The 25,211-nt window shown below is 44.8% G+C and overlaps 2 protein-coding genes across 2 annotated transcripts; both read left to right on the plus strand.

Moving 5' to 3' along the window:
• Positions 1-660: 660 nt before the first annotated feature.
• On the plus strand, positions 661-3,054 carry cbx3a (chromobox homolog 3a (HP1 gamma homolog, Drosophila)). The gene is made up of 5 exons (XM_068746991.1): positions 661-740; positions 1,375-1,523; positions 1,686-1,839; positions 2,008-2,102; positions 2,486-3,054. Exons 2-5 carry the CDS (start codon positions 1,384-1,386, stop codon positions 2,607-2,609), a joined length of 513 nt encoding a protein of 170 aa, XP_068603092.1. The 5' UTR covers positions 661-740; positions 1,375-1,383; the 3' UTR covers positions 2,610-3,054.
• Positions 3,055-6,154: 3,100 nt separating this feature from the next.
• snx10a (sorting nexin 10a) lies at positions 6,155-7,230 on the plus strand. The gene is made up of 6 exons (XM_068747570.1): positions 6,155-6,190; positions 6,276-6,362; positions 6,463-6,563; positions 6,658-6,756; positions 6,870-7,064; positions 7,161-7,230. The coding sequence occupies exons 1-6, from the start codon at positions 6,155-6,157 to the stop codon at positions 7,228-7,230; spliced, it is 588 nt and encodes a 195-aa protein (XP_068603671.1).
• Positions 7,231-25,211: the final 17,981 nt, after the last annotated feature.

A 25,211-nucleotide genomic window follows, 5' to 3' on the forward strand; every position in this document is an offset into this window, starting at 1 on the left:
GTTTACTTAAATGCTGTTGCAGACTGTTTCTGATTTAAAACAAATATGAACAAACTTGTCCTATTTTTGTACCGCTGTTTGGGATGAACTTTATCCCTCTGCTAAATTCTGCTCTTGATGGGTAGAGTGCCATTTAGTCTAAAAGTACAACAACAAAAAAAAGCAATCATAAAATGCAGACCTCTGCCAAGCAGCTCGTTCCCTCGTAATTGGATTTACACCACCCACATGGTGATCTGGATCGCCATCAAAAGGTTAGAAATGGTTCTTTGGTTCATGAGAAGTAAAAGTGAATCAGAGTCGATTTAAAAAAAAAAATCGTTTTCATAAATGGGGTTTCCAATGTGAAATATTTAATATTTTTCCTGACCTCATTCTGGAGTGAATTGAAGGCATATTTTACAAGATATGAAAGTAAATGAGAAAATCCGTTTTTTTTTTGTGTGTGTGTGTATCTGGATCACTCAAAATTTAATGGGATCCAAATTAGACGAAGACCCATGTTCGGATTTTATTTCATCAAGATCCATCCTGCAGTTTCTCCGTAATCCAAACGAGCAAACGCCGACGACGGCTCAACCGTATGTTGAAAAGCGGATTTGATTTTCTTTCCTTCCGGGCTACCGTAGTCGAACCACGTTCGCGCCTCCCCTCGTGAGTTTGCTGCAGAAGAAAGAAAGCGAGCCGTCGTGTTGCGTGAGGAAGCTGGCGTAGAGGTAGTTCCTGTGGTACTAAGTAAGGTATGTAGGAATAATTATTTTCAACCGTACCTCAAAATGTAGGTTTTGTAAATGCGGGTGCTTGACCCAGTCGAGTTAATAGCGGCTTGCGTTGTGAGGTAAAGTTGGGCCGCGAAGCAGGAAACGCCGTTTGAATGAACAACCACGAACCGAGGCTGAGGCGTCTCCGCTAACGGCCGTTGAGAATGTGTAGGCCTGTTTACGTGTGGACGTTCGCAGTGTACTTAATGCATTGCGTCGTTATGGCCAAAAAAAACAAAGCTAGCATAAAGTACAAATGCGTATTCCAAGCATTAGCGGTTTGAGCTAAGTTAGCTTACGCGTCATTTAACGTTACTTGCGTAGCTGCGGAAGAACGCTTACGTTAACGTCGCGGCGAGGCCGCCATTAGCTAGCATCGACCGATTTGGCTAGCTTTGATTGTTTTTCAGCGTTCTTATTCGTGTTTGTGGTTGTGCACGTCGTATTAAAAGAGGTTGCTAATGATGTTTACGCGTTAACCTTTTTATTTGTATCCACATTAGCGAGTTTGAGTTTAACACCGGCTTCGGAGGAGCAGCTTTGTGCGTGTTCGTGTCTGTAAAAAAAAAAAAACCCGAGTTTTAAACAGTAACATTTCGCTCCTCTCTTCCAGCGCACAATCATGGGTAAAAAGCAAAGGACTAAAAAGGATTCGACAGACGCACAGGATGAACCTGAGGAATTCGTTGTGGAGAAAGTACTCGACCAGCGTCTGGTCAATGGAAAAGTGGAGTTCTACCTGAAGTGGAAAGGCTTTACAGAGTGAGTTTACACCTGAGCTGGGGGGGGCTGTGCTTTTATCTCTCGTCATTTGTGACATGAATGCACGCCAGCTTTTAAGTGTTTACTTTTATTATTTGCTTGCGTTATTGGAAGTGGATTGTAAAGGGGTTTTCTCTGGGACCTGTGCCCCTCTTCCGTTAGATCTGATAATACCTGGGAACCGGAGGAGAACCTGGATTGTCCCGAGTTGATTTCAGGGTTTCTGGAAGCCCAGAAGAACATTAAGGAGAAGCCGGCTGCCGTTAAGAGAAAAGCGTCGACGGAAGAACCCGAGACGGAAGCCAAGAAGAAAGAAGTGAGTTTTACGAAGCGTCGCTGTGCCTCTCCTGCCTCCGTTGGAGAGGGGGCTAACAATTCAGCCGTTTGAAATGTATCTACCGGTACATAATAATTTATAAGATGCTTATTGACTGGACGGAAAGTGATCGTCCCTGATTTTAGACATTTGAAACACTCCTTCTAGGCTGAGAAGCCACGCGGATTTGCTAGGAACCTTGACCCCGAGCGGATCATCGGTGCAACGGACAGTAGCGGGGAGCTGATGTTCTTAATGAAATGGTGAGTATTGGAGGAAGTACTGCTGTGTGGGCAGGTTTCTTTTCTAGTTTTTAAAAAATATGCCCAATGAAAGAACGGCGCACGAGTCCAAAGCCTTTAAAATTATGAGGTGTTTTCCATCATTTATTAAAGTTTGTTTACTATTTACTTTGCAGATTCGTTTGATTAGCTCTCGTACGTCAATTGTAAAGGCTCCTCGTTTCTGGGATTTCTTTTTAAACTCTCGCGTTCTCGGTAATGTTGCGTGGTTGATTTGCCGTTAACCCACGAAACCCCACCAACGATCCAACCCCGCCACCATGGCGTGTTTTGTGAAGGCTTTTAGCGGACGAGCGGAATAATTCTTCCTCCCTCCCTCTTTCTTGTTTTTGTTTATTCTGTAGGAAGAGCTCTGACGAAGCAGACTTGGTTCCTGCCCGTGAAGCCAACACTCGCTGCCCCCAGGTCGTCATCTCCTTCTACGAGGAGAGGCTGACATGGCATTCCTGTCCAGAAGATGAAGCTTAGTAGTAGCTCCTGACGTGCACCACCTGTACTCCCTTTCCTCAGGACATACTTTTCTCCTCTGGCTTGCCTTCTAGTTTTAGTTATCTTAGTTATTTTAGAGTTATTTCAACCGTCTCGTTGTCTAGCAGTCAAAGAGAGCTATGTTGGCGCTGTTAGCTCAACTAAAGAGAAGGTCATGTATTTGTAACATTTATTGGAGTGTTCTGTTATAAATGTGACGTCAAATTAGAAGCTATATCGTTGAGAACCTGACTCCACCTGTATTGATAGCGGATTAAATTCCAAATTAATCTGTTATCCGCCTGTTTTCATGATCTCATGTTGCGCAAGTGGCTGAATTTTGGTTCTTTTCGGCATTAGTAGTACCGGTGATGTTTTGTTCTGAAATTGCATTTTGTATACTCTGCTTGTAAATATTGTTCAAGTTATAATAAAGGTTTTATGTGACCAATTACAAGTTACGTATTCTCTTGAAAAGCAAACTATTTTTACAGGTGGTGGAAATACTCATGAGCTAAACAACTTTTATTTTTGATGAATATAAATAATTGAAAGCAGACTATAATGTTTATGGTGCTTCCTTCTTTGCAAATTCAGCTCCACTCCTGTTAAACTGGAGCGACATCCTCCAACTTTATTGAAGCTCAATAATCCTCAGTGCTACCAAACCACTATCGCTCTGCACCGACGGGTCTCCCGGCCCACATTCCCATGATGTCATGGCTTCGTCCGCAGCAGTGAGCAAACCCGTCTCGTGACTGGCATTAGTGCACGGGAGATGGACTTTGGACCTTCGTGCATTAGTGTTGACGTTTCCCCTCACGGTACAGTCTGAATGCTGTTTTCAGATTGTACCACAAAGAATTCTAAATCAACCACATTTTGAAATGAAGAAAAATCCATGGTGAATCACTTTGAAATTTGACCAGCAATAAAAACTCAAAAAAAGGATGCCTCTCAGGAAACAGTTTTTTAATGTGGAAGCAGACCTAGATATTAAATGGCAAACATCAGTTCCTGAAAAAGGTGTTCTTATTTCTTAGTAACACCTAAAGTCCTAAATCAAATGTCTTAAGATCAAACGTGGATGGCATCGCTAATAACGTCAGATCTCACCAGAAGTCTAAAGTACATGATATCTATGCTATCAGAAGAGCAAGAGATTGAACAAATATTCCACATGATCTGAATATATATTCATGATTGTGTGTCTTCTTCTTGTCTGTATGTTTGTATATAATAACCGGAGCCAATAATCCAAAGAACCTTGGAAGCCTTGGGCTGACCCATGTTTTCTTCTTCTTTACCTGACCCCACACTCATTCAACACTGAGTAGGGGCCACTGCAAAGAAAGATGCACCTTTATATGCAGATTAGCGCCCCAACATGTCTGTCTAAACGAGTGAAGCCGTAAAAAGTCCTGCTGGTTTAAATAAAACCGAATGTAGTGGATTTAGGCGCTTAACTCTCCTCTGCTGACTTTGCCAGTCCGGCGTTGACGGCCTCTCAACAGATTGAGCTCTCCATCTGGAGCGATCCAGTGTAATTTAAACCTTGCTGCGGGGTCTGCCAAGGAACCGTTGGTGATTACCTCAGCTACACTCTTTTATCACTCTTTTTTATTACACTTAAGCATTTATTACTTACTTAAGATGCATTTCCACCCACGTGGTGTCTTCTCAGCTCAACCCCACTGCGAGTCCAGTGGTGTTGGTCTCAGGCAGCAAAGGTGTCGTCGCTTTTTATTGTAAAAACAGTTCTGGTCTTCTCTCGTGGGCGGATGTGAAAGTCAGTTGTTGTTATAATTCTGTGAATCAGATGAACTCTGGAAGAAGACAGAGTTAAAATATTATGAGATATCGATAATGTAAAAAAATATATATTTGTGATATCTGAATATTAGTTTTGGCAGTGTCAGGATGAAAAAAACCAATCATAGATAAGAAAAATAAATATTCCATTTAACAGTTATGTGTTCCTTAAACTGTATTTCCACACAGGAAGTTTTGAAGTGATCACTTTAATTTTGTCTGGACTTAAAAATAGTCAAATAATAAGAGAAGATAAGATAAGAAGATATTCCAATTTTTAATCCCGCACAGGAAAATCTCGAAATAATAAAATATCCAAGTGGTATAGTCCTCAAAACGGAAACGTTTATGTTATTATTTTTGAGAACAGATCCGAGTCGAACCCACCTTCTCGATGTGAGGTGACAGCACTAACCACTACGCCATTTCACAATAAGACATTAAGATGCCACGCAAAAGTAAATCGATCTGAAATAATCTTAGGTGCTGATCAACACCATTCACGGTGCATATAATCATTGAATCCATCCCTGGCTCATGGATTAAAGAGGTTGATCGTAATATGTGACGTCACTTCGCCCCCGGTCCCGCTACCCAGGTTACGTTCCGCTGAGTCTCGGCCCTCCAGGTGATACCATTTAATCTAACCCCGCCCACCGCCCCACGGCCGTGAATTAGGGACAGGTGTGCGCCCGGTCGCGTTCAGGAGGTGATTTCTGTTCTTTTATTTATATTTTTTTGGGGGTCCAATCTTACTTGAATGACTCGAATAAAACAGGCCCAAAATCCAGCGACGTTTTTATAGTCTCGGTTTATTCCGACCTCACCGGGACAGAAAAGGCGTGGACGAGCACCGAGGGTGAGATCACGCAGAGTGGGTTCCATTTCGTACAGACCGACAGCCCCCCCCCTGTTCATCTGCCCCGGGTTCTCATGAGCACGGCATTTACTGCTCGGGGGAGGCGAAGGTAAGATCCATATGAACATGCGTTGAATGTCATAGTTTTAATACCTGCGTGGACACAGCTCATCTTATATTTAATGTTATATTTGCGCGTAAAAGTTAGTTATTGCACCAATATATATAATGTCATTGTGAAGCTTATAGCGGCGGTGGAGAGAAGGGAGTATTCTGCATCCATAGCCTTCGCTTACAGCTGACACTGTTGAGATTGTGGTTTTTTAAAACTTTGTCCTACTAAGTTAAGTTTAAATGGAATGTCTCATTAAAGTGTTTAAATCGTATGATGCAACATGCTGGGACAGTCCTTACACAAGTCTGTCACATTTGACTGTTATCTTATGTAGTCACAGATTTAAGAAGAAAATATATATTTGTTCCTTTTTTTAAAACAACAAAAACCCCATCCTGTAGCTATGGTTACTCGGTGATTGTGCAATAAGCCGCCCGTGCCGTGTTTCTGCCAGAAACGCTTCTTAGTGTTCTCAACTGTTGGAGTTCTGGGTCAAAATGTTCCCCTCGGTTTAAATCCTTCGTGCACGCCGTTCCCCTTCATGCCACGGCAGCTTCCTGTTGATCACCTCAAACTTGAAGGCGTTTTGGGGGGGGGGGGGGGGGGCAGCGATTTACATAACGCCGCTATCCCTGAACACGCTTCATATCCATCTTCACGAGAACGCGGCTGATTTCTGACGCTCATTTCTCCAGTAGTACTCCGGAATCCGGATCTCTTTTGTGACACTTTTGAATGTCTCGCCAGACTTTGGCGCCCATGATGAGCGGCGTGCTGGACGGTCTCTCGAAAACCGTGAGTGACCGAGCTTCCGTTTCTCCTGTTTGCTCAGCCGAGACGTGTTTGATGTCTTTGTTAAAATATCCCAATCGATTTGTAGGAATTTATCAGCATTTGCGTCCAAGATCCGAGGCTGATTAAAGACGACCACTGGCGTGCGCACGTTGACTATGAGATTTGTCTACATGTAAGTCCCGCTCGATGTGGCGGGGAGACCTTTACAGATTACCGGTGCTTTTTGGTTTAGTTTTTTCTTGACATTTCGTCTATTGATCTCTCCCCTGTAGACCAATAGCATGTGTTTTCGAAAGAAGACTTCCTGCGTGCGGCGCCGCTACAGTGAGTTTGTTTGGCTGCGCCATTCTCTGGAACAGAATGCTCTAGTTATGTATGTTCATATACCTCCAAAGTAGAATTTCTCTTGTGCGTGACTTTAAACGGTTTGTTTTTAATTCTTTGTGTGTGTTCTCCCCTCTGTCCAGAGACGTACCCAAACTGCCACCGTGGAACCCCTTCTTCAGCGCGCGGAACATGGAGCAAGTCTCTCAGCGGATGAAAGGCTTGCAGACGTTTCTAGAAATGCGAGTAGCTCAGCAGCTAACGCATTTCTTCTCCCCTTAAAGCTGAAAGTCAGAGCGCTGACGCACATGAAGGTGATCCTGATTTGTTTGTTCCCTTCTCGCTTCCTTTCCAGTGTCCTCCAAGTGCCTTTGTTGCTGTCAGACAGCCGACTGCATCTCTTCCTCCAGTCGGACCTGAGCATCGCAAAGATCGAGAGGTGTGCCGTCGGCAGAACCAGGTACACGGTGGCCGAAGCCATCCAGCGCTCCGGCTGCGGTTACGTTTCCAGGTTGGAGGACAAGGCCTCCTGCGACTCTGACTGTGAAAGGTGGGCGTCGATGAAGAGATGCATCGATGATATGAATTTCTGTTTGAGGAGGTTTCCGAAGTCTTGACATCTCTGTCCCATTTAATCACTTAACAGCTCTTCTTCATCGGGCTTGGGATTAAGTGTAGACTCTTCACTGCCTCCTCTTCCTCCTCCTCCTCGATGAGTCCTGACCCAGAACTATTTGCCTCTGTTTAAAGAAAGAGAAACAAACAAAAAAAAAAACCCTGTAGCACAGCAGTTATACTTGACCACTTTCCTCTTTGTTTGGTTATCAATGTATTAACTTGTTTGTGACGCTCCATGGAGTTTTTGCATTCTTTGTAACTTCTAGAGGGCGAAAAACATTATTTTACTATATTGAAATACAATATTCTCCTTGACATTTGTTTTAAGTACTGCTTTAGTTTACTCTTAAAGAAATACCTTGGTCATTTACTTCAGCGTTGGCATGGAAAAAAAAACCTACTGTTTTTAAAAGATTTATAGTACAGCTAGATTTATCTTAAATATTTCCTATGTATATTTTTTTTTATCAACACTTGAAGCAGTGATTAAGTTGGCAAGATGTTTTGAACTGCAAGTTGTTGTTGTTTTTTTTAGATCATTTTTCAGAATAATCTTATTTGTTAATGGATGAATAAATTGCCTTTTTTAAAGAAAGACTTGACTGTTGGTTTAATAAGTCTTGTACAATTGTCAGTCATGTTTCTTTGCCTGAACTTTGCAAATGTTCTGCACTGATCCAACAGCCCAGTAGAGGGAGTGTAGACATCGGGCATCAATCTAAATACACTGTAGTCACTGATCAGTGTATTTTTGAAGTCTTTTTTTTTATAAATTTGAGTTTCAAAATTGGTTATCAAGTTAAGATAAATGTGAAATATTCCTGTGTTGATTCCTGGCATGCCCCTCATTGTTGGGGGAGAACTACAGGCTATATTTCAAATGTAGGCAGCTGTTAATTCACATCTATCTACATAGTGTATGTGCATTTATGAAAAGATAGAAAAAAACTTGACACGATGGGTGAAAAGGGGGTCCGGGGCCGGTCCCGTTCCATCCCAATGTCACTCCCTTCCCTCGTGAGATGATCTAATTAAAGTTAGGTGGAAATTAATTTAACAATTTGAGGCTTCCCTTCGGAATCGCCTGCAAGAGACTGCATCCGTGTGCTGCAGGGGTGTATGTGGACGGGGGGGGGGGGGTACAGGAATGCTGGACAGCACTGTAAAATTGAAAGAAGTGAAGGCTCATTAAAGGAGACAGCAGCTGTCCCCCCCACTCCCCAGCAGTAAACCTGGCCTGTCCCTCGTCTCCATCCCCTGGATGGTACTGTTCCTCCCCCCCCCCCTGTGCGCACAGGCCATAATGAAGCTGTCAGTGACTTCACACACCAGCCGCGGAGCTGTATTCATACAGCAAACGCACACACAAACGCACACACAAACGCACACACAAACACACACACACACACGCACACACACACACACACGCACACACACTGTGGCATGTCTGAAGCCTCTGACAGCTGTGAACACGTTCACGTAAATGCAGCCTGTGAGTGTGTCCAGGTGTGAACGCCGTGGATGAGCAACGCCGTGGATGAGCAAACACTTTCCACATCCACTGTCACTTCCAGAGTCCCACTGGTTTGTATTTGTGCTTGCTGTTAAGTTTGACCTTATCAACGTAGTCCATGACAGCCACACACACACACGCACACACACGATTTGGTTCAAAGCAACACGGTTTTCCAAGTTTCTCAGCGTGCATGCACGCGTTTGCCTTTCTTTGTCGAGAACATCTAGCATTTGGGAATTGAGTATTCATAATGCATGTCTATTTCAGCCCAGTAATTTATAACTCAATCTCCAGTGTGCGCTGATGCGCTTCGTACCTCAAACGCCAAACAAAGCTGATACCCAGTTGTATTCCAAAGCAATTAGGGTGTCCACTCGGTTGTGAACAGAGCACGTTGCCGTGGATCTGGGCCTGTGTGAACATTTTAATTGTTTAATTTTCTGTCACATTACTCAACTTTGGAGCCCCTGGACAGGTGACCGCGCTCATGTAAGCTAACGCGTTAAGTTTTCTGTTGTAGCTTACTTTGACTCAGCATCTGTGTGCGTGTGTGTGTGTGTGTGTGTGTGGGTGGAGGATGGTACTGCTGTTTGATAATTAAAATTATAGTATGGCACATAAGTACAGCTACTTAATGATAGGGCTCTCTACTTAGCAATATATGTGGTCGCTGTCGATATTAGTATTAATTTATGGATCTAAATGATTTCCTCACTTTGACTATCACTTGATGGAATGGCTTCACCTCCTTGACCCTACGGAAGCCCACGATGGCAAAATCCATATGAGCAATTAGCCTGCATAACTCTCACCCTGCCCCTGCACTTACTTTGATATCCATAGCTTATTTCACTCTTCAGTCTCCCTCCATCTTTCATTTTCCTCTCGCCCCTCATTTCCCTGGAGGCTACCGTGGTATAATAATTAGCGTTTCTCTTTCAAAATTGGTTCTATTTTTTTCTGCTGATGCTGCAGGGTCATGGCTCAGCTCACCGTACCTAAACTGTCTCTATTGAGAATTCTCCCTCCAGTAAGGGAGACGGACCTGGAAGTCTCAGCCTTGCGTCCAGCTCCTCCTCTGCACCACTCTGTCTTTTGCACCGGGCAAAGAGGGGGGGGGGGGGGGGGGGGGGGGGGGGTTCAAAGGTGACGGGATTGCATTGTATTTGTGATTATAACCTCTCGAATGCTGTTGCACAGAGCATAATTAAAAGGTCAATGCATCTGCCTGGCCTCAAACACACACGCTCGTTTTAGATGCAGTCCGCACATCGTCGGCCGTTTAGCAGCTGAAATACGACCTGCGCGCAGATAAATGTCACACGGCCATCCATCTGCGAGTGTTAAAAGTTGGCTAATGGAGGTGACATGTGAGCGGCCCAAGTGACTGCTCTTAAAAACTCCCACCTTACCTGGCGGCGCGTCTGTGATACGACGCAGCGCTGCTGCAGAGACACCAAGCGGGATGAAGGGTGATGTCATATCTAAATATGTGTATAGATTCTGCAGAATCAGCTCTGTGATGCTGTGATTGGGGTCATAATGACTTTATGATTCAGCATATTTACCGAAGGCCCACACTGCAGTGTATTATGCAACACTCCTAATGTAACGGATGCTAATGACCTCTCACCCTTTGACCCGCCGTGGAGCAGTTGATCAGACTTTACGAGTCCGGTCAGCCTCGGCATCTCGGCGTGTCGATGGCCGAGCTGCCTGCGTGATCGATAATCCAATCCCACTTGAAACTCCTCCACAGGTATGCTTTCACCTCCTCTCTTCCTCCTCCATCCCTCCTATCTCTTTATTAATTACCCTTCTCCGCCCATGCGTGTCTCGCTCTCTCTGAGTGAATGGAGCTGTTGTAATTGCTTCTCTCTGGAGCAGTTAGAAGCGGCACAAAGGAACCGTGGAGAAACTTCATTTGCATTCAAGATGAGCTGAGATGGAGAGGAGGAAGAGGAGGAGGAGGAGGAGGAAGAGGAGGGGGGGGGGGGGGCTCTGCCCTCGTGCCCTGTACTGAACAGCATCACTTACACTCTTTCTCCTCCTCTCCTCTGCTCATCCATTGTCTCCCTCCCCCCCTCTCTCTCTCTCTCTCTCTCTCTCCATCCATCCCTCCCTCCATCCACCTCATCTGCTCCACCCCCCCACCTCCTCCCGTTCACAGTGTGGCTCTCCTTGCATTGTCTTTCCAGAGAGTTCCAAGGTCAGTGGGAGCTTGCTCATCGTAGCGGGGTAGTGCTGGGATGGACAAACTCATTTGTGGGTGAGAGTATGGACCCCACCCTGCATGGTCGGTGCTTGTCCTTAGGCCTGCATGTGTGTGTTGACATCTATAGTATGTGTGTGGTAGTATTTCTAACGGCGTGTAAAAAAGGGCTTAAGGAGAGGAGGCTGTAATTAATAACTCATAAGCTCAGAGTTGCATTTCTTCTCCTCTTTACAACCAACAATATCTCACCATCTCTTGGCACCTATGCCATCACTCTAACGCACCCCTGTGGAGCACACACACATGCACACACTCCTGGGGGGCTCTCTTTCCAGCTTGATAAGCATTTCTGGTTTGTTTCAGAGTTTTTGATCAATACAGTTAAAATGCCAATCCAAGCATAATTAGGGTCTGCGACGGCTCCCACTGTGGCTGAATAGGCTTCACCTGGGGAGGTGCTCACCATTATCATCATCGCGCTGTGCGCGCGCATGCGTGTGCGAGCATGCTTTCATATGACACACAGCAGGATCTAATAGAATTGACAAAGTAGTAGTTAAAGGAGAACTCTGAGTTATAGGTTGATTTTAGCAGGTGATCGAGTTGCCCATTTACCGTGCTTTCACTCACCTCGGTCTTCATTCCCATAATCATTTAGACAACCTTTACAATGCATCCCTGCCAGCAGATTCATTTTAATAAGTTACAGGCCACCTCAATCATTTTTATTGGTTTATTTACTCAGAATGATACATAAATGGAGACCAGAGAGATCATAAATTGTCCACATTTACCATTATACCCAGTGAAGTGACTCTCCTTTGTGCTGTAATGCCAGGTTGAAACCTTTTGTAAAATCCACCTCAGACAGTAAAGAGGGATGATTACAGGGACTTCATTTTAGTAAATTCAGTAAATTCACATTTACTCTTTAACTTACTGCATTTGCCGCTCATTGATATGGGAATAAACCTTTGGACGAACTCCCTGCATGTAGTTTTTGTGATTGAAAGTCATGATGTTGATGCACCATGTCCCTGTCTGCAGAGACATTACCCTTTCATCAACTGCGTCTTCTATTTGCTGCATCATTTCGCAAAGGGGCTTCATTTCATATAAAACTCTGAGTTCGCAGTGATGTAACTCTCTCTTTAGCAGTTACATCACTGTCAACAAGTAATACTAGAAAAAAAAGGGATGCAAGTATCATGACTGCTCTTTCAACCTGCCCTTGCACATTGGAATGGATTGTAATGAACTGCTACCAATTTGTCGTTGACATTCTTGACATCCTTTATCTCTCCTTGCTCTTTCAGGGTGAAAGAAGAAGAACGCTTAGAAGAAGGGCGGGCGAAGGGGAGGATGACGGTGACAGGATAATGTCAGCCTCTGCTGGATTTTAGTCAGACTGTCCCTTTAATGGTTGGATGCAGAGAAAAGACGAATCAATTCCGATCACAACCAACAAAGACGTGGACGAGTTTTTTATTTTTTTATTACAGGTGTCTGCACGAGAGACGACACCACATTGCTGTTGCTTGGGGGAGTCATTTGAGAGGCATATGTTGTGCACGTGCATGCCCCTACCAGCGATCTGTGTTTTGTGTGTGAGAGCCGGGGATGATGTGAGGCAGGAGGAGGATTTAGACCCATCATAAAAGAATTCCCCCCCCCCAGCCCGTAGCTCATCCCGACACTTTTATGCCTTTTTATTTTCAGGCCCATTGCAGCCAAGCCCAGAGATGTGATTTATACTGCCTGGCAGCATGGGCACTGCAGCAAGAAAGACAGATGGAAGGAGGGAGGAGAAGGAGGAGGGAGGAGGAGGTGAGGGCTTAGCGGGAGTTGCCAAGGGACAGAGGGGAATGTGTCTGTGTGTGCGCACAAGTGTGTGAGGGGGGCAATAAAAAAGAGCGATAAGGAGGATGGGGTCAGAAGAAAAAGAGAAGAAACAGGAGGAGGGGTTGACAAAGGCAAACTGAAGGAAAGAAAACAAAAAAAGCTCCTTCCATTCGTGATGGGGGGGGGGGGGGGGGGGGGGCTCCCTTCATTTGCCAATCTGCCACATCTTCACCTCCACATCTCTTTCTATCTAATGAGTTATTGGCCTTTTCTGACTCGGGAAGAAAAACCCCATCTTTCTACCAAACTGGCACCCTGACTGCCTAAATCACCTTCCTTTCCCAACCCCCCCCAATTCCTCGACTGTCCCCCCCCCTCCCTATTCTCTTGCCTCACTTCTGCCTTTGATATGTGAAGTCTTCACCGTGCCCCTATTGATTATGATGGGAGGTGTGTTTGTGGCTGGTAAAGCTTTTGACATAAACAGGTCTGAGGCTAAGAGGAAGACGAGGAGTCCACTGTCCACGGAGGGACAGTTTTCTCACAGAGAGTGCAGGAGAGGTGGGAAGCCAGTGGGAGTGGGAGACGGGGATCTAGATGTGGCATGCAGGTGTGTGTGTGTGTGTGTGTGTGTGGGACACCTGCCTGTGCTGTGTTTGCGCTTTAACATCTTTCCCTGTCACCCTGCCGCCTGAGAGTAGATGAGCTGCTACGCCGCCTGTCATCCATCCATCACAAAAGACGGACGCGCTCGCATGCAGACGCCCACTGATGCCCACGCACGCACTCCACGGGGGATATAAATTTAAGCATGTTTGTTTCTGTTCTGTTCATCCAAATTTCCGCTTCGATAGAAATATCTTTTGGCTTCCGTTGATACATTTTTCTCCCCTACTCTCTCGCTCTCTCTCTCTTTTTTTTTTTTTTTGTCTCTGCTACCAACCATAACTGTCACTGAAGTGTTTTAGCAAAGGGATTGCCTTCCAGATTCAGCTCTAAATGAGAGCAGGGACTGCTGGAACGCCTTTGTTTTATTACCCCATTAATCTGTGGTTATTTTGCTGTGAGACTTGAAATGGGACGTTGAGCACTCCGTCTGATTCAAAGCGTCCTGATGTAATATATAAAAGAAGAAGAAATGCAGTGGTATCTCCTCCACGAGGGTCAGTTGTAACGATCATACGATGATGATTTTCTAATTGAATGCTAATAGCTTTCATCATTTATAATAGCTCAGCAGCCCGGTATGATGCATGCCTCTGTTTTTGAACTCTCCAATATTGATGAATGTCTCTCCGTCTCTAGAGCCTAAATAGAAACAGTGTGACACCAAATTAGAATCATTGTCTCGGGTAGCTGGCGTTCATCACAGAATGCAGAACAAGTGACACTTTGTTTGATGTGAATGAAAATCTGAGCGATGCATGTCAGCGGGCGTTTGTTTGTTTGTTTGTTTGTTTGTTTAGATGTGGGTTCATGATCTGTCTGAGTTGGTTTTCTCCGTGTTCTCCTGTTTCCTCCCACCTCCAAAAAGGCATGCAGCTTTGGTGAATTGATCTCACCAACATTGTCCGCCGGTGTGAGCGTTATTGTGTTTGTGTGTTTGTCTTTCATCTCATCTGAAGTGGACCCCGCCTCTCGCCCGGACCCAGCCGGGACAGACTCCAGCCGAGCCGTGACCTGAGGTGAGGTGATAAGGTGAGCGAAGACGAGATGATTGCGATCGTCTCTTCTTCAAGCAGATGAATGGATGGAGTGTTTGGGTTAAAAAGCCGTGCATGTTCTGAGGTGTATTTTGATTTGAGACACATTTAAATATTTGACAGAGCGAATGCAGAATTTAAACTACAGTGCCCTTGGTGTACTATAGTAAAGTTGCATCAGGTGCCACCAATGTGTTGCAAAGAGGCTTTGATCAACAATGGGAGAGGACCAATTTAGACCTTTGAACTTCAGCTGCTCTGCAATATATATTTTCTGTGGAAGATGATGATGATGCGCTTTGTGGGGGCAAAGGTTTTTATTCTCACATGGCGTGTCATACAGGATTCATACCAAATATTGACCTCCCTAAACTTAAAAAGACACTCAGATACAGCACCCCCCGCCTCCACCCTGCTGTCAACCAATCCTGATCAATCAGAAAATAGAGTTCCTCAGATGTGTCGATGCAAAGTCATAAAGCGATCATCAATATTTGTAATAAGATGTCCAGAACATAGCTCCTCTCTATGGTGATTGTCACCATGACGACATCAATGCCCTCCATAGAAGTATACTTCTGGCAGATTGTCCATGATGATTGATCCACATCTATTTTCCATTAATCAAACTTCCTAACTTCCACTGATGACATAAAATCCCTTTGACCCTCATTCTGCATGTGGGTGGCAGCGCCGCGTTAATAGCCCTCTTTGTTACCATTACAAGGGACAACTATTAGTTTTCAAGATCTTGCCATGGTGTTGGAAAAAAGAGCCTGTCTTCCTTATCCCAAGATCCACCCTCTCCATGAAATCTAATCAAAAACCCACAGCAGCCTTTCATGGTATCTTGCAATGAAGCAAGCAAAGAAACAAACATGAGCTCGGCTGCTGGTCGCTTCGTGTGCCTTTTATTGTCTTTCATTGCATTTTAATTAACAAATCACTGGTCCTTGTGTTGGCTTTCCTTTAGCCATAAGTCAGTAGAGGCTGCAGTTGTTTTAATTCAGCACAATTTATGACCGCTCTAATTGCGTGGCCCCGTCCCTCTATGGCATCTATCTTTGAGCGAACAAACACGTGTTAAACTGTTTCTCCGCCCGCTTGTCTTCCTGTAGGCCTAAAAGCCTTTGCTGGCACGATGAATTTGATAAATCCCACTTTCGCCCCGGGAGACAATTAAAGCGCATGTGACAGGGGTCCCTATCTCCGCTCTCCTCCTGTAGCGCTTCATTTAGAAGCCATTTGTCTCCACTATGGATTTCCTATTTTTAATGGCGTGCGTATGCAGGGGTCGGGGGGCGGGGGGGGGGGGGGGCATACTGAATAATAGATGCCTTTTTGCTCCCTTTCATTCCATCTCTCGTTCATTTCCTCATCGCCGGGGCCCCCAGGGGAGGGTGTTGGTGTCACCGTGGAAACCAAGGTGCAGCACTCCTAGTGCTCTCCAGATTCTGGCAGGAGGCTATTCAATCTAGCGGATGATGAGGCTTTTGGTGGAAGCCAGCAGCAGACAGCGAGCTGATATCAACGGCACACGCTAACCCCCCCCCCCCCTGCCTTCCACTCCTTCCCCACTTTCCCAGTAGAGGACGTTTATCACAGAAAGCGGGGCTGAGCAGTGAGGTGATATATCGCCCTGGCCAGGCGCGAATGAATAGACTAGTAATTATCCTGTTAAAGGGGTGGCCAGACAAAGAGAGAGACTCGCTATAATTTCAATTGTTTTGTTTCCCCCGCCGCCGGCGCTTGGCCTGCTGACTGGCATCACGGAATGGAAAAAGTGAGCCTATTTATAGCTCGAGACGTTCCGCTAATTGTGGAATTTAATACGGTTTCTGGAAGAGTGGGCTCTGTAGCAGCCATCGGCCTACACCCCCCTCTTCATCCTCCTCTTATATCTCCTTCATGCTCTCTCTCTCTCTGCCCCTGCTGGCTCCCATATTCCTATCTTCCCATCTTGCTCTTTTCTATTCTACTAAATTCACTTTTGTGTGTGTACTGACCCCCCATCCTCAGCTTCCACCTAATACAATTTTTCTACCCTCCCTCTTCCTCCTCCTCCTATCACATAAAATCTACCTTCGGCGGATACTCCTCTCTGTTTGCTTGCTTGACTCTGATTGTGTGATCCTCGACATGTCACAGTAGCTTAGGGTGTGTGTGTGTGTGTGTGTCCATGATTAGAAGTGAAGATGCGTCTAAGTGTGTGTGTGCACGTGTGCGTCTGGTCTGGACTGGCGTGTGTGAGGCGGGTAATTGAGCTCAGAGGGTTTTCTGTCTTTGGTGGCAGAGGGGAAATTGGAATCTTCAGAATCCATTAGAGAGAGGCCCTTTCACAGAGTGTGTGTGTGTGTGTGTGTGTGTGTGTGTGTGTGTATGCTGTGTGTGCTTGTCGTGTTTCTGCACAGGCGTGTCATGTATGCACGTCTGCGCAGCGGCAAAGCCAGAAGGAGTAAGATGAGGAGTGAAGGAGTACCTGGAGCAATGAGCGCTGCTATGAGTGGAGAGTATTAATATCAACGCAAAAATTAGCCGAGTGGCATCTGACAAAAAACGACTGTAGCTTTGTAGACTGGAGGGGAAGTGAACTGGGGAAAGATAAGTGAAGGAAGGTGAGCTGGGGGGGGGGGGCAGCAGGTAACCAGGAGCAGATGGTCTCTGCTTCCTCCCTGCAGAGCTTTCACTTTCACTCCTGCTTCATCTTCTTTCCTTGCTGTACATCGTAAAATGCATCACCGAACGTCCCCTTCCTTGTCATGTCTCGTCTTCTACTTCTCGTCTTCTAAGTCTTCTACTTCTGTTTTGAGGTAAAAAAAAAATCTCTGAGACAAATCATATGAGGCCGAGACTCATAAACCCACTCCGGTCTCCGTGACGGGGGGGGGGGGGTTGATTTGCAGATGTGGTGAAGTGGATAATTTGAGTACAAACATTTTACTTGCACCTTTTGTTGCATCAGATTTTCTGAGGCGTTATGATGCATTAATCATAACATTACATGGGCAATAATCCAGGGAGAGCCGTGTCCACTCTGTTTCACACAGGATTTACGAAGGTGATAAACCACAGAGCAACTTGTAAAATGTTACTTTGCTGTCCGGTGAAGTGATAAGTGGAGTTTGGTTGGAAAGCGCAGCCACACTGCTGGCATTTCAGTCACGACTTCCTCACCATCGGTTGTTGGTGGTCGTGTGTGTGTGTGTTTGTGTTTATGTTGATATGAAGCTGCATTCATGTAGTGAGTTGGAGATCTCTGTGTGTGTGTGTGTGTGTGTGTGTAATGATTAGCCTTCTCTTAATGAGAAAATAACGTCAGAGCCACTGGGATGTTTAATCCATCTGAGCTGATTCTGTTTCCATCACAGCTATTGATCAACTCCAGTGACAAATCAACAGAGGGGCTCATTGGCTGTGTGTGTGTGTGTGTGTAAGTGGGGAGGGAGGGGGGCGGGGGTTAAGGGAGCGCCTTACACAGCATTTTACAAAACAAAAAACCAAACCCTTATTGCAACAACAGACATGCTTTTCCTTTCTCTTTAAATCTTTCCCTTAAATTTTTCATCTCTTCTCTTGTTTTATTTTCTTCTCACACTCATCTTCCTTCTATCCCTCCTTCTCTCTCTCTCTCTCCAGTCGTTAAGTGGTATTGGCTTTAAAGGGGCAGCAAATCACTTGCTGATTAATACTGAATTTTTGGGGCCATTTGTCTGCACCGTTGCCCCCTGTCTGTGCTGCCCTCCCCCTCTTTTCTCTCTCTCACTCTCCTCCTCTTGCTCCACCACTCCTCTTGTTCTCCTTACCTCAGCGGGTGATGAATGACCGGCCGATTGCCGAGGGATTAGAGTCGTCACGGTTACCTGTCCCTTGACAAAGTAGACCTGATTGGTGACCAGGGCACTTTGGTGTGTGTGGGGGGGGTCACACCTCAGAATGGACTAATGTGTGTTTATGTGTGTGTGTGTGAGGTCAGTTTCGGCCACGCTTGTGTGTGGGGTACAGTATGCATGTGTACAGGAAGGGCTAGCGTACACACTTTATCATGTTGCCATGATTAGGGGCATGCGCCTGCTCTCTTTGACTGTGTGTGTGTGTGTGTGTGTGTTTAAGGGGGCAGGGTTTAGCTCCTGTCCTGCCAGATGGTGATTCTGCGTGACAGAGACTGGCGAGGTCCCGGCAGCGATGTGACCACACTGACACCCGAGCACTGGTTAAAAGGGTGCCAGTGGACACTGATGAATCGGCGCTGTGAGGGATCGAACACGAGCCTAATCAGTGCATGGATCCCCCCCCGCAGCAACATTTTTCAGTTTTGTCCTGCCTTATCAGGTGCAGGCCGTCAGCCCCGTCAGAGCCCATTGGCACGGGCCCTCTATCACTCGCACCCCATTGGTGATCAGGTGCATTTCAGATTAGGGGTTTGCGATTGGCACAGGAGTCCAGTGTGTTCATAGCTAACTCTGCTTTTCTGTGTGCAATCTGGACAAGTTGACATGAGCGTGATCATAACTGGGATAGGGGATGGGTTTTTTTTTTTTATCGAGGATGTCCTCCTGTATTCTGACTTTAAACACTATGAGCACAAGAGCCAACAATCTACTCAGAGAAGCCACCAGAAAGATGTTGAAGTATTTTTTCTGTTTCGGTTCAGTTTGAGGAGTCTGATTGATCATAATCTATGACCTTTATGGTAATCAGATCTTAAGTGAACAGAGATGTGGGACAAATACAACAGCAACTATGAGCATGGTTTGGAAGAAGGCTGTAGAATCAGGAAGTTGTATTAGTTGATAACCTGGCGAGCACTTTGTGTGAAGGTTACTCTCTTCTTATGCAGTTTTTTTTTTTGTCTTGCATGTTTATCCCATGACTAAATGAGGAGCAGGAAGTCAGTATCATATATCAATGTCAAAAGGGGGGGGGAGGAGACCTCGGGAGCTGCATTTTTTACTCTGATCACAACCACAGCAATATAAAAGGTGACAACTTAAAGCTGAAGTTTGCCTTGGAAATGTCTTCTCCTCTCGGGGAACAGGCTTTCCTGATGAGCCGCGCAGAAGGAAGCAGGGAAGACTTCAGGGTCTTTCTCTGGTGGGTCTCTCTACGAAGCTGTCATACTGGGAGGAGGAGGAAGAGGAGAAGGAGGAGGAGGAAAAGTAGATGCCCCCTGTCCCTCCAGGCTATAGAGGGATGAAGGATGGAGAGACAAAGGGGTGCGTAGTTTGGTTTGAGGAAGATTATGTCAGGGCAGTAGAGGCAAAGGAAGAGCCTTGACTAATTATAGTCATCTATTACAGACACAATTAAAACCTGGCTAATTTACTGCACCCTGACGCTCCTACACCCAGCTGATTTATACCAGAGCTCAATGACACCCAGAGGACACACACACACACACACACTCATATGAACAAGGAAAGAAAGACACACACGCAGCGATGTGTCCTGCTTTGTAATTTAAATATGAAAACTGGTCTCGGATATTGACGATATCTGGCTGTATTGTGATGGTAAAACTCATTAATTCACACCGTAATAGTCTGTCCTTATCGTTTCCCTTTGAGCAAATGAAGAGCCAAAAATGGAAAAGGCTGTTGTAGCTATATAGCATCATTTTTATTTAACCCTCCTCGACCTGAAGTTCAAAGCTCTCCTTCAAAGAATAGGAAAGGTTCGTCATTACGAGACACGAGTCGATCTTCTTGTTCATTATGTTACAGAACACTTTTATTGAGGTGGAAAACTAGAGCGCACCGGCGCCGTTTTTACTAAAACTGTGACAAAAGGAAAGTTGCTTTCTCACATAAGAGCCCTCAAGGAAATAGCCGTAAACATGGACTGAAAGTGTAAATTAGTGTGCAAAATATAGGCATTATATTTTGTCTCACAATGAAGAGATCATCGGTTGTTTTAGTGTTGCACCCAGGGCATAAAGCACACCGTGACAGGGGACATCAATTTAGGCGCCTTCTGGCCGAATCCCGACCCAGAGAGGCTTTATTTATTTATTTCTTAATGATTTGTCATCTATTTTATGAAAACCAACAAACAAAAAAAACCTTTGCATATAGTGATATAGGAAAGTAATGCGTGGATGCTCAATCTGAAACACTTATGTTATGTGAGCTGAACAGAAAGAAAAGACGTTTATTCCTCTTTCAACTGTAACAGCTTCACTATGAACTGGGATATTAGCACTGGATTGACAGCACATTGCATATTTTAGCTATTGCAACATTTGAAATGAGATTATTGACGCAGTGGAAAAATCACAAGGCCAGTTTTTGAAAGATGAGATTAAAATGGCTATTATAGTCTTACTGGCTGACATGACATCACAGCTAAATGGCCTCTTTGTAATTACAGTTCAAAAAACAACTGTCAGGGTTAAGGTTAGTAGAAGTTCAGGATGAGACAGATGTTTCTTCTCATATTCTTATTTTACGTTCATATAAAAACTGAGAGCAAACTTCAGCTTCTCATTTTCAATCATTCATTTTGCAATTTTCACAGTTTGTGCAATAAACATTTGAAAGAAACTGATTTCTTAAGTCCAGCGAAATGTGACGGCCCATATTTCTAGGAACGTCTGCTGGGCACACCTCACTATGACGATGTCACCATGACGATGTCACTCTGCTTGGATCTTCATTTGGAATCATGTGTTCATCATCAGTAGTTGATGATTTACCAACACAAATATGATTTTCCATCTTCTTACCGGTCAGATTTCTTTGTTGCTGCTCATTTTGCTTCAGCTATTTCTGCTGTTCCGTCATTCTCCCGACCCTGCGTATGTAAAGCATTTCACTTTTTCTCTTGACCTCAGCATTGTGACCTTTGTGTAATGACCACTTTCACACACATAAAAGAAAAGATCAAACCACCTTATGAGAAAGAGAGGGATTGAGTCAGGCAAAAATAGATAAAGGGAAATAGGACGTAGGAGGATAAACGAGCGGAAGAGGGAGATCGCAATATGTCAGCAGTTTTATTCTGCCAATAGGTTGTCAAGGTGTGGGGTTGCTGCGGTAACCAAGCTCCGCCTCCTGCCTGGATTGGTTATATATTTCTATAATCGCTCCTCCCTTCACATATATCAATGAAGATAAAATCCTGACACAAGTCCCGCCTCTCTCTCTCTCTTTCTCTTTCTCTCTCTGTCTCTGTCTCTCGCTCTCAGATAGCAGCCCTCAGGTGATGCAGTGCATTAAGGGTTAAGTCAGCAGCATGCTGGATCTCTGCAGAGGTGACAGATGCTTCCTATCCCACCCAACACCACAGGGGAACTGGAGACAGTCAGCATACCAATGAGGCACCGTATGACACACACACACACACACACACACACAAGCATGCACACAATTCCATAAATATGCATACATGAACACACAGAAATCATAAATGTACCCAAACACACCCGCTATATGTATACGCTCAGATGCGTGCACTTTGTACCTTCTGGGGTATATAAAAGATGCCCTATTCATGATAATAATCCACATGCACGTCGTTTGAACATCGTCCTGCTTTGTAATGTTGGTGCTAAAACTACTGCGTGTTCATGGCTTCCCTTCCAGCACGAGTCAAGCAGATATGATCCTTTGTCTCAACACATGACCTGAGGGAGAGGGGCCACTGCACACAGCAATAGAGTAGCAGGCAGATGCACATGCACACGCACACACAATCACATAAATGCACACATGCATGCAGATCGGTTCAAACATATGGTCCAAGCACAATATATGCACACCAGTAGACGTATGCGCGCAGTAAAAATGACAGCTGTCGTCATGATGGAGCACTCTGAGAAGGGGAAGTGAAAGCTTAGCCACCGCTCAACATGGTGTCGAGAAGACCTGCTATTCATTTTCAGCTTAATATGTTCCAGCCCATTGGAAAAACATTGCAGCATATAATGTAAGCAATTTCATATGCGCCCACCTCCTCTCACAGCTTCCTCTGTGAAGCACCCAGCAGGATGAAGAGACCAGATTTAGCTGATGCTTGACTGACTTCAAATATAACACACAGCCTGGGAGTGTGTGTGTGTGTGTGGATAGATGTCTGCATGGGTTTGTGTGTCATAAGCATTTGCATATGAGTTGAAATGGCCATGATGTGTATGTATGCATACTTGAACGTGTGTGTGTGTGTGTGTTAATTAAGCTCGTGCCGTCCACATCTCTGTGCATTTACTCGCCCTCGTCCGGGTGTTTATCCACCAAAGCAACAAAGACGATCGGCAGGAAGCGGAATGTCTTTTTCATCTCAGATGCAAATATGATAGAAAGATTTATAGTTTGCATGTGCACGCTAACATGTTTACCATATGATGGGTAGCCCTTTCTTTCTCACTGACAAAAATGTTCACACACACACACACACACACTGGTGCACACAACAGCACGGTGAACCCCAGACGGTCCCATCTCATCTTTATCTGGGTAAATAAATGGTGTGCTTGGCAGTGGGTAAATGCATGTGCTCTCAGCCTGCGGGCCCAGATGGCAGCCCAGTCGTTTGCTTTACCTTGTTTTGTTTAATTACTACAATCAACTCTCTATTTCTTCAATTAATCACCACCAACCTGTTCCATTAGTCTCTCTCTCTCTCTCTCTCTCTGGCCTGCTCATATCCACACAGACCTCACAGCTACACAACTCTACACACATTTAAACATGGACACATGGCAAATACATGAAAGCATGCAACTAGAAGGATGGTATTAATGCAAATGTCACCCCCCCACGCGCACGCACACGCACGCACACAAGTAGTCAAGTTAGTGCCATTTGAAACGATTCAACTTCACACTGACGTAAATTAAACTGAAAAAAGAAAACAAGGGATGGAGGGATGGTAAAGGGGGGGTCAAGGCAACGCGGGCACACGATAATAACGGGGCGGAAAGCACTTCATTACGCCCTTTTTATTCCGTTATAATCACCACACGGCCATCACTCCCCGGCGACACCGGGACCCGGCCCACTGACACGAGGATTGATGCACCGGAAAAAAGCGGGGCTCCTTGCAATACAATAAACAACGCCATTAACCAACGTGGCCCCGTCCACGCCGTAAACAGCTCATATTAATTACAGCCGGCCCGAAGCGCGTTAACCTGCCCTAATATGATGACAGCCGAGAAGATTATAGTTTTATATGCTGGATGATCATGGATGCAGATTCAGTCGCTTGTAATAGAATTAGATGGAATTAATTTGAAACGCAAAGCGAGGCAGAGATTAAATCATACACAAGCAGGTCTAAGTGGATTGTATCGCTAGTAATGGGTACATTTACCTCAAGTAAACACTTTGCGCGAACGTTTTTTTTTTATGAGCGTCCTCGGCCCTTCGTATGATGAGGTGTATGTGTGGAAATCACCAATGCCTTCCCATTAAAGCGTTTCCCAATCACAGTTTTATCCAAGCAATGACAGCATTACGGTGTTAATTCAGCGTGAACCTTTCTAAACGAGATCTCCGGGTCTTTGTTCAGGTTTCAACAACCAAAAGGTGACACGACGGCGATGGAAATTCTCTCTGTGATGTGAATGTCACCTGGATTAGTGAGGGAGACGTTTTTCTGGTCTTCTGCTGCCACCTACAGGTCAAATTGGGGAATGTCTTCCACGTTGCACGAGCTGTGAAAATGTTCCATCCGTTCGCGTTGACTCGACAACGTTATCGACATAATATATACGAATATAATAGTTTATATATATATATGTATAATACAAATGTATTTGACCTGCCTGTGTCATTACTATGGTTTCTGTGTTTTATCCCTCTTGATTGGAGTGGAGTGGAAACATCTTGACATGTCACATTCGGAAAAGTGCAGGTGTAAATAATAAAAAAATCAATGAAAGCTGAATTGCGTTTCGCTGAGGCAGAATTGTGTGTGCTGCCACAGTCACATCGTTGTGATTCACCGGTTGAATCTGATCTAACAGAGTAATCGCTGATGTTATTAGCAACGCTTTAGCAGTAAATCAAGATCCCTGGAGTGTAAAAGGCCTAATATAAAGTATGATATCATACAACGTGAATACTCATAAAATAAAAAGAAAAGAAAAAAGGAAGGGGAAAAGGGAAGCAGCGATTCCATTGTAATCAACGTGATCTGCATTCTAATCTGGTTTCTGGCGGAATGGTTGCTTGGAAACCTCGTCTCATTTAAATGTCACACCTATTGCTCTGGAGCATAATTATAGTTTACATGTTAATGTGTGATGCAAATCAATCAATCAATGAGAAGCACCTATCAATCATATCAACCTGCAGTTATAAGGGCGTAAATACATTTCTCAATCCCGACACCAAGAAAAAGAACCCTTAATGATATGTATGTCAAACTCAGTATCATGTCGTGTCTGAAATGCTTTACTGAGGAGTCTGTTGAAGCGAGACAAGCCAAAAAAGCTGAAATACAGTCAGACTTTGTCATGATTTAAATGCCCCCCCCAAGCCCGTCACAGAGGTATTTTATGCTCCCACTTTGATCACATGGAAGTAGCAATAATCAGAGAACATACAGGCTCAGGACTGACCTTCTCAACCCCTATATGATCAAAAGCATGCACAGTTTGAGATCCATTAAAATGGAATGTAAAAAATTACATTTCCATTAAAGAGCATTAAAGTGTCAGGGTAAAGATGACTCCCCAAAAGGCTTTCCAGAGTAAGAACTCTGCAACACTCCCTTTTTTACATGACCTTCATCACCTCGCACACGACATAAGGATGAATGCCGTGATTTAATGTCATGGTTGTGTCCCGTTCTCAAGAGTTT

This window comes from Brachionichthys hirsutus, chromosome 13 (assembly GCF_040956055.1).
Source record: "Brachionichthys hirsutus isolate HB-005 chromosome 13, CSIRO-AGI_Bhir_v1, whole genome shotgun sequence".
Taxonomy (NCBI): Eukaryota; Metazoa; Chordata; class Actinopteri; order Lophiiformes; family Brachionichthyidae; genus Brachionichthys; species Brachionichthys hirsutus.

Bases quoted from the DNA above. Each gene is read 5' to 3' on its own strand.
- cbx3a (XM_068746991.1), top strand. From the start codon at position 1,384: ATGGGTAAAAAGCAAAGGACTAAAAAGGATTCGACAGACGCACAGGAT. The intron at 1,840-2,007 runs GTGAGTTTTACG...CACTCCTTCTAG, and splicing joins CGGAAGCCAAGAAGAAAGAA to GCTGAGAAGCCACGCGGATT. The intron at 2,103-2,485 runs GTGAGTATTGGA...TTTATTCTGTAG, and splicing joins CTGATGTTCTTAATGAAATG to GAAGAGCTCTGACGAAGCAG.
- snx10a (XM_068747570.1), top strand. From the start codon at position 6,155: ATGATGAGCGGCGTGCTGGACGGTCTCTCGAAAACC. The intron at 6,363-6,462 runs GTAAGTCCCGCT...TCTCCCCTGTAG, and splicing joins ACTATGAGATTTGTCTACAT to ACCAATAGCATGTGTTTTCG. The intron at 7,065-7,160 runs GTGGGCGTCGAT...ATCACTTAACAG, and splicing joins TGCGACTCTGACTGTGAAAG to CTCTTCTTCATCGGGCTTGG.